We start from the raw sequence: 19,532 nt of genomic DNA on the forward strand, positions 1-19,532 counted from the left end.
AATAGCTGAAATTCAAAAACATGTCAATAAATAATCATTGATTATTTCTTCTGTGGCTCGTCATACAGCAAATGATTCATGTGTCTTGGGCTGATTTGTTCACCGTCTGATCATCATATAAATGGAAAATATCATAATTATATACTGTATTTTGTATATAGAAGAGTTCAGATGCAAAAGCAGATATATCCCTTTTTGTTGTCGGAAACAACAAAAAGGGATATATCTGCTTTTGCGTCTGAACTCTTCATACAGTATATATATGTATGCGTGTAGGTATGCGTGTGCCCGCGTGCGTGTGTTAAATGAATTAAAAACAAACAATACTTCATAATAAATAAAATAAACATAAAAATAATAGGGCAGGACGTTGACACAGCTGTAAAGCGTTGGCCTCAAAGTTCTGAGGACCGGGGTTCAAATCCCGGCCCCACCTGTGTGGAGTTTGCATGTTCTCCCTGTGCCCGCGTGCGTTTTTCTCCGGGTACTCCTGCTTCCTCTCACATCCCCAAAAAACATGCATTCTTTGGAGACTCCAAATTGCCCTTAGATGTGATTGTGAGTGCGACTGTTTGTCTGTGTCCAAGTGCTCTGCGATTGTCTGGCAAACAGTTCAGGGTGTACTCTGCCTCCTGCCCGATGGACCTGGAATTGGCTGCAGCACTCCCGCAACCTTCGTGAGGATAAGCGGCTCAGAACATGGATAGACGGATACAAATAATAGTAAATAATTCGTGTTTGACGTCTTGTTTTTTAACACTAAACTAAAAGAAACGTAAAGCCATTTTTTAAAAACGAAACCCACTGTGATGCTTTTGCATTGAAAGTGTAGCGAGAAGTAGCATCCGCTAACACCTCTGCTAACTTTGCCTTCTGATTCGAGTCAACGGACAGTTTTCTGTTGGACCCAAACAAAAGTTCTTTCCGTCATCATAATACAGTCCGCCGCTATCTGCATGAATTGACGCTGAGATTCTACTTCGACTGAATTAGGAGGTAAATGAGAAAAGACCAAAAATAGCAAGAAAGTAGAGCCGCCCTTTTCCATTTTTTTTTTTTTTTTGCTAGTGTTCTTTAGCATTAGCCCGACGCCACAGCCGCCTCTCGGTGAGACAAGCCCCCACACCAGACCAAAACACAGAGAGAAACACCAATTCGACTGGTAAAAATTGGCCTTAAAGCAAAAATATATCCAGCAAACCGGAATAAGTTTTGGCGCATGCTGAAGCTCGCTAGCTGTCAGCTGCGCCAAGGCGAGCTTTCGAGGCTAGCAGAAGTCTCCGTTTGGATTTGTGACTCCTGTAGGACTTTTGTAAGTTAAGTTGGCGTGAAGTGTGATACAAAATGCTCCTTATTACAGTGGTTCTAAGCTATTGCCACAATGGGACCCGCGTTTGATATATACTTGCTAAATCCCGATTTTATTAAGGGGAAATATTAAAACCAACAGTGAAAAACGAACACCAATAATACTTTCAAAACGTGAGTAAATATTCAACTATTTCGGGACATTTCAGGAAGAGCCTAAAATACACGATAAACCTTCCAAAATAATATGAGCCTGTGCAAAATTTTGAATGACCAATAAACATTTTCAAGGACGCCCATTTCTATGCCTTTCTGTGACACCTCCAATCTGTGTCAGTTGCAACTTGATGATGACACTCTTAACAGTGAAACCACAGGTGTCAAACACAAGTCCCTCGGGCTAGATCTGTCCCCCAACCACCATAATTTTACGTGGCCTGCAAAGGGTTGCTACACGTTTTCTTTTGTATCTCTTAAAAACAATAAAAATGATAAATCTAATTCAGGCAGGGACAATGATATTATAGATAAGGAAGAAGTGTAACTGCCTCAGGCTCTTGCCACATATTTGGTTTGTAAACAGATGCAGTTGGCCAGTTAAATAAATACATGTGCTATTGATGTTGCATGTTTCCAAACAAAAAAATATAGAAATATGCTATATATATTTTTTTTGTACCAACAGAGAGCACAGCCAGCCATGTGCAGCTGTGTACGGAGCTCCAGGGCTCTGTCCCCTGCTCTGCTCCCCAGGCTGTTGGTACCTCACACGGCAGGTTATGCATTGGCTGGCAGAGGCCTGTGGACTTCCACAAACTCCATGCAGGTTGTGAGCGGCGATTCTTCTCAGCCACTACCACTCCCTAGTCAGGCCCGTGTGGTCATCTGCGGTGGGGGCATCGTGGGGACTTCGGTGGCGTATCACTTGGCTAAACTGGGCTGGACTGATATTGTTCTCCTGGAGCAGGGCAGGTATGTCATCTTGGATAATTCTTCCATTCTGTATTAGAGTCTCAAGGGGGGGACAATTTAGAATAAAATATTTAATAACTGAAGGTAGGCCAGAGGTTTCAAACTGGTGGCCCATGCGCCGCAAATGGCGATATTTTGTGGGCCCCACCTTAATAGGAAAGTTTGTTTGTGTGGCCCTCGAGTTTTATATGAATGGGAATTTTACAGTGCTCTGTGGTATATGGCTGTTTTAATGAGTCAAGGTAGCAGCAACGTTGCCATGGACAGTAGTTAAGCACACAACTTGTTTACACCAGCTTCCTTCTTCTTTATCTTATTTTGTGTGAAAAAAATTAAAAAAATATGTTTGAGAAGATTGGCTTTTTTACATTTCTAATTTAAATTGCAGGCGGGTGCATGTGCGCCGAGGCTGCGGCTCAGCCTCAACCAGACTCTGCCTCCAGTGGCCCCTAGGTAAATTGAGTTTGAGACCTCTGGCATAGGGAGACATTGCAGTAACACTAGCGTGTTTTTATTTGATTTTAAATTATTCTTTTTTGTATTAACTGCAAAATGTTGTGATTCTGTATTTTTATCCAATTACTTTGTCATCTCTGTGTAAAGTGGCAAATGGATAAATTTTACTTCCGGTAATTTGGAGCTGGAGTAGTCCAGGTATGGCCTGCTGTCCTCACATGGCCGACTCCATTCCATTGCATTATAAAGTGTCCTGCAAAAATGTTTCCACTTATTTTGTAAAATGTTCTTAAAATTGGTTAATGAAAGTCTAATTATTTATTTTGTATTCCATCCTTCCCTCCATCCATTTCCTTTTCTTCCCCTTATCTGTGGTTGGGTTGCTGGGGTAGCAGCTTTAGCAGGGAAGCCCATACTTCCCTTTCCCTAGCCACTTCCTTCAGCTTTTCGTTTCCTCCAGCTCCACCGTGACGAGAAATTTTGACTCTTACAACATTCAAATCATTATTCTGTAACCAACTTAAGACACTATGATGAGTGTGGTTATGATTATATTTATATAAAAATTTTGTCATTTCACAATGAAGAAAGAAATTGGTCTGTTTACCATAGGCTGGTCCCAAGCCCACATAAATGCAGAGGGTTGCATCAGGAAGGGCATCTGTCTTAAAACTTTACCAAACAAATAGGAGCGTTCATCCAAAGAATTCCATACAACATCCGCCACCGGCGTCTTTAATCTCAGGAACGCTGGTGGTAATTTAGCTACTGTGGGTCAAAGACAAAAGAGGGGGAGAAAGCAGGTTCTTAGATAGAAAGAGAAGAGGAAAGCACAGATCCTAGAATTGAATGTGGAGATTTTGAATGTTGGGACTATGATAGGAGAATCTGATGAGTTGGTCACCATGATGAAGGAGAAATGGAGAAAGGTTGATATATTTTGTGTCCAGGGGACCAGGTGGGAAGATGGGAAGGAAAAGAACTTTGAGGGACAGATAGACAGAGAAGAAGTGATACAGGATCTCTGTGAACAGGAGAAGCTTCCAGAAAACTGGGCCACTCCAGCCAAGGTGATCAACGAGACAGACAGGAGATTACTTAGTTTCTTATCTTCTGGTCGGAAAGCGGAGAAGATGACTTGGTGATTGAACCTTTAAAGTACAGTAAATCATACTAGGAAAGAGGTTAGCCAAGAAGAAGTGGGACATAGAGATGACTTAGGAGAGGAGACGAGATACAGTAAACTGTACCATGTAAAATACAAAGTTGTACTTCACACGGTACAACTACAAAAAATGTTTGTGCCATAGGCTCGATAATATACCAAATGGTTTAATGTGTTAACAAAATTAAACTAAAATATCAAAATATACAAATGAAAGTGGGAATGTCTTTCAACTGTCACGTGTATTCATTATTGTTTTATCTTATTGGCAGACTAGGAGCGGGAACCACGAAACTGTGTGCCGGCATTGTCAGTGTGGCCAAGCCCATCTCCATTGAGTGCAAAATGGCGGACTACTCCAACGCTCTGTACCAGCAGCTCGAGCAGGAGACTGGCGTCAAGACTGGTAGGCGGCCTTGGCATGCTGCTAAAGTTCCATCTTGTAATTTGACCTCCATTTTGTGTGTTTCAGGCTACGTGAAGACAGGGTCTCTGTGTCTTGCTCAGAATCAGGACCGCTTCATTTCACTGAAGCGCCTCGCGTCAAGACTCAAGTGAGACTTTTTACTCATGTTAATATTAATTTGTTTGAATTTCTAAAGTTTCAAACTCCCCTCTGGTCCATTTCAAACAATTCTCAATTCTGATTTATTTTGGGGGCTGGGTCAAAAAAGTTTGCATGGTTTAAATAAAGGGTGTCCACGATAAGAACATCCATTTTCTTAGCAGCCTGCAGCGTAACTAAAATGAACATTTGACTTTGGGTTCTTTACAATCAAGGTGAATATTAAACATATGGACTAAAAGGCAGCGTGTGTGTGTAAACTAACCCAATTGACACACTATTATTTAATTGTTTCAGTGAAAAGTTAAATATAGCATTGTTAAAATCATTATTCGGGACTATTTTATCATGTTTTGACTATCTTTTTTAAGCTTGTAGCCTTTTATTTTGAAGGGTATGCAATGGAACACAGCAAGTAACTTAAATTATTACTCTGTTTCGTCATTCATTTATCTATCTATTTCTTTTTGGAACCAAATACTATAAAATGATTCCTTTTCTTCCTCACCAGTGAGGAACAAGGTTAGTGTTTGTGATACTGGAGACGTGAATATTGTCCCAGTTCATTGTTGTCTAAAGTTGCTACAGTGTAGTTTTAGTTTTAATGTTGAGCCCCCCCCCCCACGTTGGTTTGAAGACTTAAAACCCTAAAAATCCATCAGTGCAAAAGCGCAACCAACTGTTTACCTTGTTTGATGTCTCCATGTTGCCATAGAGGTATATTATTGTTTTACTCACCCACCTGACTAATGTCACTAAAACTACGCGTGTTTCAGGCTGAGGCTCGGCGCGCTTCAGACGCTACACATCGTGAAAGTCTCCTTTCCAAAATATAATCTGAGAAATTGAACATTAGTCATTGTTCTCGATTCTCGATGCCCAACTCAAGTCAAGAATGCTAAAAAACATTATTCTCCCATCTGTCGTCAACAGGTGATTAATTTTCATTTATTTTTATGATACTTCTTCACAATGTAACTTAACATCTTTATGATAGTGAAGATTGTTAAAATATCAACACTGTGTTCAGTCTTACACAGACAGATATTGATGACTGATGCGGAACCATCACCTGTTTCTCTGTTTTTACAGGGTGATGGGGATCAGCTGTAACATTGTGAAACCCAAAGATGTGGCCAAGCTCCACCCCTTGGTGAACATTCACGACCTAGTGGGAGCGCTTCACTTGCCCTCGGACGCCGTGGTGTCACCCCCGGATGTCAATCACGCCATGGCTGTGGCAGCAGCGGGAAGAGGTACACCACGCTATTTGTACTTTTATACCAAACACGCATGTCTAATTTAACTTGTTGTGTCTCTCATCTCAGGAGTTCAGATCCTGGAGAGGACCAGTGTTCAACAGGTTCTAGTAGAGAAGGGGCATGTGATGGCAGTGGAGACAGACCGTGGCTCGATTGAGTGTGAATATTTCGTCAACTGTGCTGGACAGGTAAAAAAAAAAAAAAAAAAAAGGATTCAACCAAGCCAATCGTAGGACACTCATAAACATATTACCATTTACACTTACATTCACACCGGCAGACAATTTAGAGTCTTTAATTAACCTACTATGGATGTTTTTGGGAAGTCAGAGGAAATGGGAGTGCCTGGAGATGTAGGCTGATTTTCTGTGCCGTGGTGGCATATTATGGAGCCGAGCCGTGCTGCTTTTAGGGGTATGTTCAAAGACGTCGCAGTACTTGTTGAACACTGTCGAGCCAGGGCGCATTATGCCTACCTGTTATTTGGATTCCAACGAAGCTCTCGTCCTCTGCACCCGTGCAATCCATTTTTCACAACGAACCGTGTCTCTTGCAAACTTATGAAGGCTAAATCCATTCTCCCGAGTGTTCAAGCAATGTCCAGCAATGCAATGAGCCGGCATTTTGGCTAACACGAAGAACAACGAGCCACCTTCTCGTAAGTAAAACTAATAGAAACAAACAAGTCCACTAGGGGGCGCCTCTGTCCTGTACATCACTTCCTGCTTCTTCTCGAAAAAAAATCCCCGAGAGGATTTTCATGGCTGGAGTTACAAAAAGCTGAATACGTCAAAATCATGTTTTGTGGTGAAAAAACACATGGGACCATATTGGCTGTGGGTTTTTCATTATTGATATACTAAAAATCATCCATTTCATGACAATCGCACTTTAAGTCATATTGAGATAACATTGTTAAGGGCTTGCTCACATATAGGTAAACAGGCAGTTCAGAAGTTTTCTAGTACTTGGTTGTGTAAATTCATGCTGGAAGAGTTTGGAGGCATTCCAGATATTCAAGGTGATCCAAAATTAGTTTTAAATAATCTTGAAGTGACTTTTAGGCCTGTTGCTTGAATCTCATTTGAAACCGACCGAGAGGTTTAGTCTGATTTGACTTCAGACAGATTTTAAAAAAAAAAAAGTGTGTGGTTTTGCACAGTGTATGTAAACTTCTGGCTTCAACTGTATTTCTGTGCATGTCTTGGGCTGTGGGGCTGAAGTAATTTATCTACACGGGCTTGGATTTTTGGACTGAATGGTCATGGACATGTTTGAGTCGTGCTGCAGACATTTGTTAAGGAAAACAAAGGAAAGATCTCAAATTCTATTCTATTTAAGATCATCAAACAAATGTAAATAACAGTTGGCTATAAAAAAAGTGATATTAAATTGCTATTTTCAAGTTGTGGTTTCATTTATTAAAGAAAACAAATTTAAAGTTACCTGGCCCTGTCTAAAACAGTAATTACTTGGGCAAAAAACAAAACAGACATATAAAAAAATGCAACATCACTGAATTTGAATTAACGTTTTAGGTTGTTATTTGTCAAATCAGCCTGTAGAGTGCAATTGAATCAGTGTTTTCCTTTATTGTCTTGCTACAGTGGGCATATGAGCTGGGCCAGGCAAGTGAAACCAAAGTCTCTGTCCCTCTGCATGGCTGCGAACACTTCTACCTCCTCACCAAACCTCTCCCGGGGGACCTCCCAGCAGATACACCAGGTGCCACCACTCAACATTGTATAGTGATGGTTTGTAACTTGCAGTTAGCTGAATATGAATACAATTGTACCAGGACTTAGGAGTGTCGCACCTTGTGAGTTTTTTTCAGTGAGCCATTGGTGTTTTGCTTTAACCCTAGAGAACCCAAGACATTTAAATCCTCTTTCAAATATGTGACCCCATGGGTTCTCTCGGGTTAAGCTGTGAGCCAACATTCATACAGGCCAGAACTCAAAATTAAATAACCAGGCAACCTGACTGACTCCAGCCCTCACTTGACCACACATGGTAGGCACACATGCACTACAGTACATGTACAATACAGTATGTGCACTACTGTATTTTTGCGACCATAAAGTGCATTGTAATAAAAGGCGCAGTCTCAGTTGCAAGTACAATTTCTCTCACACATACTGTATATGTGTATTATTGGTCACAGGCATGGTAGCGTTCACGAGGCATTGAGGATCAATTGCACCTTCATTTTTGTAAGCAGAAGAACAAGCTTACCCTTTTTTTCCACGATGACCTAACACGTCACGTTCCCTCTGACCTAACACGTCACGTTCCCTCCTCTCATTGTCAGAGTCACTCGTTGCGACGCAGCTCCTCAGAAATGATGCCGGCTTTTGCAAATCTCAAACAACAGTGTAAGCAGACACGTTAGCCCAAGCTTCCACAGTCCATTCACAAATTTTGGAATAACTCGACCGACGCTGCTGTCTTAATAAAGCTGTTTTCGCCATCTGTCATCCATCACTCCCACACCACTTGCAACTTCACTTTGAATGCCATGTTTGCACCGATGTCAACCGGTTGAAGTTCTTTTGTTGCGTTTTGTTTCGTCTAAGCTCGTTTTCTTGCTTCCTCCACCTGCAAACCATTGATTCGTTGATCTTGAATTATCTCGCAGCTGCCCAAATCCCATAACTGATAGCTAGGGTTTTAGACTGTGGTTTGTAAGCATGTCTCTTTGTTGGTGCCATTTTAGGGGGTTCTTAAACAAAACAATGTTGTTTTGCATATATACCTGGAGCGCATGTCTTTAGCGTCATCTTCCACACCCCTTTTAACATCTGCATCCTTTCCTCCTTATAATCAGCGTGTTGGCAGGGAATGCTTCAGTCAGTCTGGCGGAGCGCTCAATATAGTCATCAGACAACATTTACAGATTTTGGAACTCAGTCCACACACAAGGTGGCCTGCCCATTTTGGAGAAAATTTAAGACTCAAGTGTGCCGTAGCATTGTGAAAATACAATAATTAAACTTTATAAAACATTGATTACTATACATTCTCATTTTTTTGTAATGGTTGTACTTTTCTTTATTAAACACACATCAGAAAATGGAGTGTTTTGGAGATGTTGAATGGATTAGTGCCATTTCATTTCAAATGGTAAAACTGATTTGTAATATGAGTAAATTGCTCTATTAGCCTTGTTACTTAACAGATTAAACTCATAATTCCAGGTACCACTGTATGTGTCTTACAGTGGTGCTCGACATGGACGGGAGGATATACGCTCGACCGTGGCAGGGGGGCCTTCTGTCGGGGGGCTTTGAGAAGAACCCCAAGCCCATCTTTACAGAGGGACGCAACCAACTTGAAATTCAGAACATGCAGGAGGACTGGGACCACTTTGGTGAGGAACACTGGGAAGGGTGCAAAGGGGAGTTGTTAAATAGTTTATTGACATATTAGCACCCCTTGGACAGAAATTGTGCTTTATGTTAACAGAGTCAACAATTTAAAATGTAATGCAAACTTTACAAGTGTTTGTGCAGGTGTTTTCTTCCCAAATAACTCGTTAGTTCAGCCAATTCTGGCTTGAACCTGTTCAGTAAAATCTTGAAGAAAAACAAGTGAGATCTATTTATAGACTGCTTTGCCTGAATAGGTTTTACCTTAAGGAGGTTGTTTCACAGCATTATGTTGCATTTAACCTTTGTTTATGAGTGTTTCTTGACCCTAAAATACATTTGGTTGTGTGTTCAGGCTGCTTTAATCAGCATTATACATAGAAATCAGGCCAACGTTTACCTTACCACTTGTATTTAAGCAATTCTCCTTCAGTTTAGTGACCTTGAATCCACGCCATAGTTAAAAGGGGTGTGGAAGATAACGCTAAAGGCATGCGCTCCAGGTATTTATGCAAAACAACATCTGAGAGTAATGAAGCTTGAGTGGTGGTCGTAAAGCCCAAGCCAAAGCTGGGCTCGTTGTGTGTGTACATGTATAGGTCAAACTTTTAAAAGTGTATTCAGAGAGTGGCAGGAAAATTCCAATGTTTAGTCATGCTACAAATTAAGTTTAATATAAAACAAAAATTTGGGAATCAAATTGTTTGCATAGAATGTATCTCAAACATGCCTTACAAAACAAATCTACAATATAAATATCCATACTGAAAGATCATGTACTGCTAGTTCGACAAGTAGTCGGAAGAAGTTAAATATGTTGAGATTTTACTGCGTCACTATCGCCAAAGTTACATTATTCATCAAGTGCAGTGAAATGCTAAATAGACTTTTTAATACATGATTTAATGGACATTAGAACATTAGAAGTAACAGACTGGCACCATGGGTGACTGGATAATTTACATGCATGTAAATTAGCCACGTATTCATTTTCAGTAATGCACTGTATTGTTTATTATAGGCCACTTTTTTTCTACTTTATGGTTGTATTGAGGCCATAACAAAAAGTCCTTCATTATAAAGGACAATAGACTGTCATGGACCGTGGATTTGGATCAATTTCCTAAAAATTGGAGTTTGTCAAAATATGAGCCACTGTAATTCGAACCAAGATACTGTAAGCGAATTCCTGCTCAATTTCGGTAGCTTAACCAGGATCTCCCCTTGCACCTTTCAGAGCCAATGCTCAGTGCTCTGCTGAGGAGAATGCCCAGTCTAGAGTCGGCTGAGATCCATCAGTTGGTCAACTGCCCAGAGTCGTTCACGCCGGACATGCGCTGTCTGATGGGTGAGACGCCGGGTGTCTCAGGCTACTACGTGTTGGCCGGCATGAACTCTTCGGGTCTGGCCTTCGCCGGAGGAGGTGGCAAGTAAGTTGTTTTGTCTAGGTCTATCATTGACCCATACGACCACAGTAGTAAAGTCACAATTTCAGGAAAGATTTTTTTTTCTCTTAAAAACCCTTGTTGCCCATAAATATGAAAGAATCCAATTAAAAAGTGTGAGGGCCAAACCCACTTCTACCCCTTAGCCCTTCTTCCTTTTCTTCAAATAGCTACACATAGTCACCACTCACTCCCTGCTGACTATGTCGTAGGCAGACACGACAATTGTTGAAACGCTATCTTGTGTCAAATTAATGTGACTATGTTGTTACTTTTTAATTTAAATTTGTGTTTGTCCATTTTACATATAATACCCTGCTATAACATCATGATACAAATACAAATTAAAGTTAAATCACATGTACATAAATGTTCAAACCTTTTCCTTGTTATTTTGTTGAAGCAGCAACTACAGGCTAGAGTGGAACTCCACATGAATTACGTCATGTTCCAAGACATTTGTACAGGTGTGTTTTTTTGGGTTAAAGGTATCTGGCTGAGTGGATAACCTATGGCTACCCCAGTGCCAATGTGTGGCCGCTGGACATCAAGCGCTTTGGCAACTTGCAGAGCAGCCGTACCTTCCTGCGACATCGCGTCATGGAAGTCATGCGTGAGTCCTCATTTGGTCATTGTTGGCCTCACAATTCCCATCTCTTTTAACTTGAAGTGCAGTGAAATCTGTTCTGTACTTCATGTGTGTGGTGTGTGTATGTTTGTGTGTAATTCCAGCACTGCTGTACGAGTTAAAAGTTCCACGCTGGGACTTCCAGACGGGTCGGCAGCTTAGGACAAGTCCACTCTACGACCGACTGGACACGCAGGGAGCTCGCTGGATGGAGAAACATGGTTTTGAGAGGCCCAAATACTTTGTTCCTCCGGGCAAAGGTACACACAACTGTCTAATACTGTGAGTGCAAATGGGTTGTTTGACCACACGATTGGCTGGCAACCAGTACAATTGTATTTGCTTCCATTAAGTAAGTGATAGCCCCGCCTCTCATCCAAAGTCAGGATAGTACGGCTGCACAATTAATAAAGTTTTAATCGTGATCGCAATTTTGGCAGCCATCTTTAAATTAACCCCATGGTTTGCCATTTTTACATTCAGTGCTTCATATGCACTGCTGGATATGAAGCACTTTCTTAGCCAATAGTCAGTAACCACCAGGAGGTGAATGGATGGATGAATCAAAGTGGTAACTATAATGAATAATTGGTGAGGGAATTCTCGTTTGTTTTTGTAGATCTACTGTCTTTGGACCAGAGCAAGACCTTCTACAAGCCAGACTGGTTTGACATTGTCGGGGCAGAGGTGAAGTGCTGTAAGGAGGCAGTCTGCGTCATTGATATGTCATCCTTCACCAAGTTTGAACTCACTGTAAGTGCTGCAGCTCTTCATTTTTTGTAAGCCTCAGTCTCCATATTGCTGCAGCATTTGTTTTCTTACTGCCTTTAGTCTTCTGTCCAATTCAATTCCACATCCCTGTTGCATTTGAGGGCACATAAAAGTAACAATGCAATATTGTCCCTGCAGTAGCCTTCAGTCTCCTCGCAGATCAAACTTGTCTCATTAACATCAACTAGTAAATACAGGAAAGGCTCGATGTGTCTTCCCTTGTTGATCTTTAAGTTGTTAGCACATCTCATTCATAATGATGTGTTCAGTAAAGCATCGTTTTCTCATTATTCTCTTGTGGATCACATTATATTATGCTTGTGTATTTAATGGGTTATCTTCTGGTCTGCACCAATGTCCTGTAGTCCTCAGGTGACGAGGCCCTAGAGCTGCTACAGCACTTATGCGCCAATGACCTGGACGTTCCAGTTGGACACATTGTCCATACGGGCATGCTAAACCAACAAGGAGGCTATGAGAACGACTGCAGCGTGGTGCGTCTCAGCAAAAACAGGTTAGAAAATAAGACGCTATAAGTATGGGTTCTCAAATTTTGGGATTCTAGGCACACGTCCCAACACCAATTAAACTTGACTACCTTGTGTACCCTGAAATCCCCTCCTAATTGAATAATGTATTTTTTTAAGAGGAAAAAAAAACATTCTAGCAAATTAATATTTTTTTCAGGAAAATAAGTCATAATCTGTACAAAAAAATATCATGATTAAATTTCTGGCTACCTTGAATAAAGTCGTTTCACAGCAATCCAGGAAGTGGACAGAGTCCTGCCACAAGTATCAAAAAGTAAAAATTTTTCTCCCTAAAGGGTTTATAATTGCCCATACTTGCTACACATTGGTGACAAAGCGCTAGTTTTCTATTAGACAGGAGTTTGGCCTTGCAAATCATTATCATCAAAATTCGCCAGTGCACTCTGCTGGCATGCAATAACAAGGTGCGAGATTAACGTGGGACCACACTGCCGCTGTTTTGGGCCACCACTTATGTATAGACAACGACCTGCTTGGAATAGTGCAAATTTCTAATAAGTACAATATTTGCCCTGAGAAAATGGCACAAAACAGCATTTTCAGTCTCAGTCTGAAATTATTTCTATTACGGAAGCATCCCGTCTAAGACAGGATGTTGACATGATGTAAGGAGAAAGGACATACAGGCACGAATTCGGGTTAGCCTCAAGATGATAGACAAAGCAAATGGCGCTAGCCACATACAGCAGCTTGTACTTTTCAGCCTTTAGAATATTAATCTGCCCTCCCTTCGCGTGTGTGCAAGAACTGCAGGGCAAACCGAAACAAACATGTCAGATCATATGGCCAATAGCAGTCTCTGTAAATAAACTGAAAAATGTACAGCCAATACATATGATCGGTATCGGCAGTGATGACCAGAGCTCACTTGTGGATTATTAGTACCAGAAACGGAAGCATAAAACCCTGATCGGAGCACCCCTAATTATACATAGTGTTCACAATATTAAGACACAGGATAAAGGATCTTAGGAATGTTGGTGATAATTAAATATTTTAATCATTTTGTAATTGATTTATTCTTTCAAACATTGTTATTTTGGGCAGAATGGTCAAAAGGACAAGTTTGTCTTTGAAAGGACAGACATTTCTGACCACAATAACAGCATTCCCATTGTTCTGACTTTTGCAGCTTCTTCATCATCTCACCGACAGACCAACAAGTCCACTGTTGGTCTTGGATCAAGAAACACATGCCCAGTGACCCACACCTCCACCTAGAGGACGTCAGCTGGAAGTACACTGGTAAGCCTGCATTCCACATGGTATGACATTCAGAACAAAGAACAACATAGTAACAAGAACAAAGAACAAGAGACATTTCTGTCTATAGGAACTATTACTTATAAGAGTCATCCACTCTGTGCTTCTGTGATGAAATCTCTTTCAGCTTTAAATCTAATCGGACCTCGTGCTATGGATGTTCTGGCAGAGCTGTCATACGTTTCTATGACACCCGACCACTTTCCCTCCATGTTCTGTAAGGTGGGTTCACATATCTCATACACACACTCATAAACATTTTATTCTATTTTATTTATTTATTTATTCATATCTAGCTATATATAGCAAAACAAAATATATTCCATATTATGACAATGTGATCCACAGCACTTTAACCAATGCATTCAAATACAAATAATTTTCAGAAGAAAACACATTCTCCCTTTTATAAGGTGTCTCATGGATGGTCGTTGCATTCAAATAGTGGCCAATGTTGGGTTTTTTTTGAGGCGCAAAATGCAAATTTTAACTCGCGAATTCCAAGGCTAGCTTGCTTAATTTGAGGCTTGTCATTAAATATCACCAGTCAAGGCTTTCAGAAAAAAATGGATGGATGAGAAAAATGTCAGAATGCGACAAGACTAAAAGCTGTAATATTGCAAGGAAAAAAAATGAACAAAAATGTTAAATATTTACTTAGTTCTCATGAATTTGATTTTCATTGTCAATCACGACGACACATCCTGAAAATCATCTGCAGAGCCTGATCCTTAGTCCAATGAATAGCAAAGAGAAACCACTGTTCACTCTGCATTAAGTGTCAAGAAGTCAGTCGTTGGAGTTGATTGGAACGTATCATGTGTAGTTTTATGAATTTAAATCATTTCAATGAATAATTAATTAATGGAAATGTTACTTTGTGTTGGTAGGAGATGAGTGTGGGCTACGCTAACGGCATCCGAGTGATGAGCATGACCCACACGGGCGAACCGGGTTTCATGCTGTACATCCCCATCGAGGTACGGTATGCTTTGCAACTTTAATGACACGCTCCTATCATTTGAGGATTTGCAGCCACGCTATTTGCATGGAATAGAGACTGGGTCCGACTGCAATTACATAAATTAACCTTTTTAAAAAATATATATATATTTGAAAAAAAATCCTTGAATAGGTGAACCGAGAGGTGCCGAATCAGGAATTTGAGAGAATCCACTGGACAGCTGAAACCAGAAGTTTAGATACAGATGTTAATTCATGGGATTTTTTTTAAACTGCACTAGTAGTTCAAGTAGGACCCCAGTTGTTTTCTGGTGCACAGTTTTATCTCTTAAGTAGTATGTAGTAGTAGTCCAACTAGTATGCCAAAGTTGTCCATCTCGTGAGGATCAAGAACATATAGTACATGGACCTTTGGCAGGATGTCAAGGATGTCCTCTTCTCCACAGTACGCGCTGCACGTATACAATGAGGTGATGTCGGTTGGTCAGAAGTACGGCATCCGCAACGCTGGTTATTACGCACTGCGCAGTCTGCGCATTGAGAAGTTTTTCGCCTTCTGGGGACAAGACCTGGACGCCTTCACCACGCCGCTCGAGTGTGGACGCGAGTTCCGCGTCAAATTTGATAAGGTAGACACTGCCGATATCATACTTATCACATCGCATTGTATCATGGCTTATGCTTAACTGGGGTAAGTAAGGACTGGTAAGCTTCTTGAAAAGCATACATTCCAGGACAGGTTTTCAGATTTTAAAATTAATTGTCGGCATTGGAAGTAATGGAAATAATTAATAATAATGTTTTTTTTTACTTCATCACACTTCAAATTGTATGTGTTTGGGTTTTACTGATGCGTGCACACCTGTCCATGCGTATAGCTGTTGTCTTCCTTTTTTGTTTCAGTCTGTATGTTTGTTGTTTGTTGTTTGTGTGTGCTCTTACAGGGTTCGCACGCGGCCGTTAAAGTCCCTAAAAACCCCTAAATTTTCGAAGGTGCATTTAGGGGCTCCTGAAAGTCCTTAAAAATCCCCGAAATCCGGTCAAGCCCCTAAAAAGGCCTTAAATTTAAAAAAATCAAAGGGAGGACCTTTATCTTTTTATTTTAAAAAAATAGCGATCCGTCTGGCGTCCAAAACGGCCGGAAATTGTCAACGGAAGTCACCGTGTTGACAACTTGTCGCCATCTTGTCGATATTCCATTGTTTGTTTCCGTGAGTAGGCATTTCACTTTGTCTTCGTTACGACGTAGCGTAGTTCTTTCATCGATCCAACTTGTATCATGGGGAAGTGCATTTTTCAATATTGGGTTCGTCGAGATCCAAAAGATCGGCACATGTTTTACTGCCATCTGTGCAAGCAGAGTTACCAGCTTGAAAAGATGGGTGTCAAAGCGCTGGAGTCGCACCGGAAAAACAGGAGACACGCTGATTTGGCGAAGACTTTCTCATCTTCCGTTGGTATGAATCTGTTTCTAAAATATCAAGATAGTGAAGCATCAACTTCAGGCAGTGGTACTAGCAGTGCATGCGCACCTACAGTTGTCCAGTCATCGACTTCAACCAGCCGGAAGTCAGGCTTTATGAACATAGTTCAATACACGAAGACGGACTCGTTAAAGGTAGAGATTGTGTGGACTTTAAAAGTGGTCTGCAACCATTACAGTTACAAATCTTGTGAAAATAATTCGAAAGTGTTTGCAGTCATGTTCCCAGACAGTGACATTGCTAAAAACTCCCACTGTGGGCAAAGGAAGACTTCCTACCTGGCTACATTTGGCATCGCTGCTCACTTTTCATCTCCACTGCCTCAAAGCCAAAAAAGCCAGAATAGAGACTGACATATCTACGCTTATTGAGAAGGCTGACAGGCTGTGTGAGGAGGCAGAAGAAAAGAGGAATCTGAGGTTTATCACCAAGGCCAATGCACTCAGAGGCAGAGCAAAGGACAAGAGAGCCACTTTGGCACATCTGCAGCAACAAATAGAGGAGGCACTGGGTAGGCTCAAGGAGCCAGAGTAGGGGTGCTGAGACAGACATCAGTAGAAGACATTTGTGTATATAGTTGCAATTGTAGTTAGAATCAGTTTTTCTGTAGACTGTTATGTGAAGACATTGACAATGGTCATATCAATGAGAACTACCACAAGGGGCGACAGGTGATCACTGTCACAGGTATTGAGATACTGGAACATTTGATAAATCAAGAACGGTTGATGGCACCATTGGGTGAGTCTTTTTTCCCCACTCCTGATTTTCCACGATGGCCCTAAATTTTTCTTGTCAGCCCTAAATTTTTTCCGTGTTTGCCCTAAATTTTTCGTGTCAGCCCCTAAGAATGCCCTAAAAAGCCCTTAAATTTTTTGGGTCAGAAGGAGTATGAACCCTGTCTTATGTGTGTATTTGTCATTATATTTGAGTGTGTCCGTCTTTCTGAATATGTAATTGTGTGTGTGGGTGTATGTGTCTTTAAGTCAATCATTTGTGAGTCAGTCTGCATGTGGCTGTGTATCACTGAAGCTTGCTAGTAATTCAAATAAAGCAATTTTACATACAAAAGTATAAAATGGACCAAGCAATGGCTCGTTTTTCTAAAAATTTTCAAGTTGGGCCACTAGTCAGTCAGTAGCAAAGTGTTACCTTGACACCCACATGATAGAGTGAGTGCTTTCTCCTTTGTGGGCGATGTTAGTGATAAGTGTATGGTGTGTTTTGTCTTGCATGCTAGGATACAGACTTCATGGGTCGCGCGGCTCTGCTGCAGCAGCGTCATGACGGCGTGTCTCGCCGCTTCGTAATGTTGGTCCTGGACGACCATGACACGGAGCTGGACCTGTGGCCCTGGTGGGGTGAGCCCATCTACTGCAACGGGCATCTGGCTGGCGCCACCACCAGCAGCGCCTACAGCTACACCCTGGAGAAACACGTGTGCCTCGGGTTCGTGTCGCCGCCCCCAGGACCCGACGGCCTGCCCGCTGTCATCACCCCAGACTTCATCAACCGAGGGGACTACGAGGTAGATGTGGCTGGACAGAGATACCCGGCCAAGGCCAAGCTCTACCCCTTCAGCTCCATCGTGAGCCAGCAGCACCGCAGACGCAAAGACGACCTAGAGCTCAGCAACCTTCAGGGCGAGTGACTGCGCCGTATCACTCATGATGCTTCAGTGAAATACTCAAGTCAGCCATTTTCTTCATCGGTCTGGAGTCAAAAAGTGCCTTGATGGAGGCCACATCAGCTTCATCATCTTCAGACGTTGGTCCTCCAAAGTAGGAGACTTGTGGGTCCTGGGTAGTCGATGACATGAAGGTTGTCCACAATTGAAGGCGGGTAAGTTGTCCACAGAAGATGAAAAGTCTGCTGCTGCTTCCTGTCTTAATGCCCTGGTGAGTTCTGGTTTGCACCACATGACCAGATTATTCATTTTAAAACTTGCATGTTATGTTAAAAGAAACAGTTTTAAAAATGTAAAAAAAATAGCTGGTATATTACAAGAATAGAGTTGAAATGTGATGCTATGAGAAAAAAAGTTGGCTTTTTTTGACAGTTAAGTTGAAAAGTTGTCGTTTGTCTGGGGAAAAAAAGTCATGTTAAAACGTTTCTTTGAGAAATAAAAGTTGTAATTTGGAAAAATTACGTTGTAATTTTCTAAAGAAACGTCAATAATATCCATTTTCTTTGAAAAATTACCAATGTGAATGCTTCAACAATGTAATATTAAGAGAGAAAAGTTGTAATTTAATGTGAAAAAGTTCACGTTTCACAGAATAATGTTGGACTCAGCTTTATCGGATCTGAGTCAGGAGATCTCAAGAGTCCTACTTGTTTTACATCCCATGAGCACGTCTTTAATGTATTCAGGACCTAAAGCATTTACTGATTTATATCTTAGTGTTAAATTTTAACTCTACCCTAGAGCTGACTGAGGGTCCAAGAACTGACCCTTGAGAGACCCCATGTGTCATTGCCATTCGATAATATTGAACATTTGTACTGGTTATAAAATTTCCTCTCAGGTAAGACCTTAACCATTTGACTGTTCCATTTAGTCCTCCCTGTGTTACTTACTATCCTGTTCAACAGTATGTTCTGATCGTCCATCAATTTTCCAAGCTGCTTACAAGGGTTGCACGAATCCCGGAGCCCATCCCAGCTCATTTTGGGCAGAAAGGTTAAATCATTAAGTACTTTGATAAGAGATTATTCTGTACTGTAATAAGTATAGAAACCTCATTGAAATCTGTCCAAAAGTCAAATAAGTTATTGAGTGTCAGGACACCATCTCGTTAGTGAAATAGCACTTTTGTGTTATTCTCCCTGCAAAAGCATTTTACACCATTAATAATTAATAAGTGGCTGACATTTTTCCTTGGATGATTTAGTGTCATACCTTTCATCTGTGCTGTGAGATGAGCATTCTTCCAGTGATTGAGGGTCTTGTAGTGGCGCAAATCTGTAATTTGGATATTGAAAGTTATTCATGTAAAATGTCAAGCATTTTTTTTGTAGTCTTCCATCTGATCGAGTGTGGCCCTCATATCTTGTACGCAAAAAGGGTTAAAAAAGAAAATTACCTGTAGTCCAGATTTATTTTATTTCCGAGGACTTCCTCAGTGTCATCTGTGTGAAACCGTTCCGCTGTACAATGTGTTCCATAGCATCATTTTTATGCACTTTATATCAGACATTAACGAGTGTGAAATACCTTTTTCTTTTACTACCTGGACATTGATGACCCTGTTGCTTATGAAGGGCTAACTTTGCATTAAGTGTACGTCCTCTATTTTGCTGCACATTCTGAATTTCTGAACGTGTCAGA

At 41.1% G+C, this 19,532-nt stretch overlaps 1 protein-coding gene across 5 annotated transcripts; it reads left to right on the forward strand.

The window, feature by feature from the left end:
- Window positions 1-479: 479 nt before the first annotated feature.
- pdpr (pyruvate dehydrogenase phosphatase regulatory subunit) lies at window positions 480-19,408 on the forward strand. Of its 5 annotated transcripts, none has more exons than XM_061814738.1 (18): window positions 480-723; window positions 1,994-2,280; window positions 4,174-4,307; window positions 4,374-4,455; window positions 5,559-5,722; window positions 5,795-5,916; window positions 7,336-7,453; window positions 8,949-9,098; window positions 10,334-10,526; window positions 11,030-11,154; window positions 11,274-11,429; window positions 11,789-11,922; window positions 12,306-12,454; window positions 13,624-13,736; window positions 13,882-13,976; window positions 14,645-14,734; window positions 15,164-15,346; window positions 17,442-19,408. In XM_061814738.1, the coding sequence occupies exons 1-18, from the start codon at window positions 700-702 to the stop codon at window positions 17,850-17,852; spliced, it is 2,730 nt and encodes a 909-aa protein (XP_061670722.1). In that variant the 5' UTR covers window positions 480-699; the 3' UTR covers window positions 17,853-19,408. The 5 variants fall into 5 exon arrangements, with proteins under 5 accessions (XP_061670722.1, XP_061670724.1, XP_061670723.1 ...); XM_061814740.1 differs by lacking the exon at window positions 480-723 and adding an exon at window positions 772-1,107; XM_061814739.1 differs by lacking the exon at window positions 480-723 and adding an exon at window positions 772-996.
- Window positions 19,409-19,532: the final 124 nt, after the last annotated feature.

The sequence above is a fragment of the Syngnathoides biaculeatus genome, chromosome 3 (assembly GCF_019802595.1).
Source record: "Syngnathoides biaculeatus isolate LvHL_M chromosome 3, ASM1980259v1, whole genome shotgun sequence".
NCBI lineage: Eukaryota > Metazoa > Chordata > Actinopteri > Syngnathiformes > Syngnathidae > Syngnathoides > Syngnathoides biaculeatus.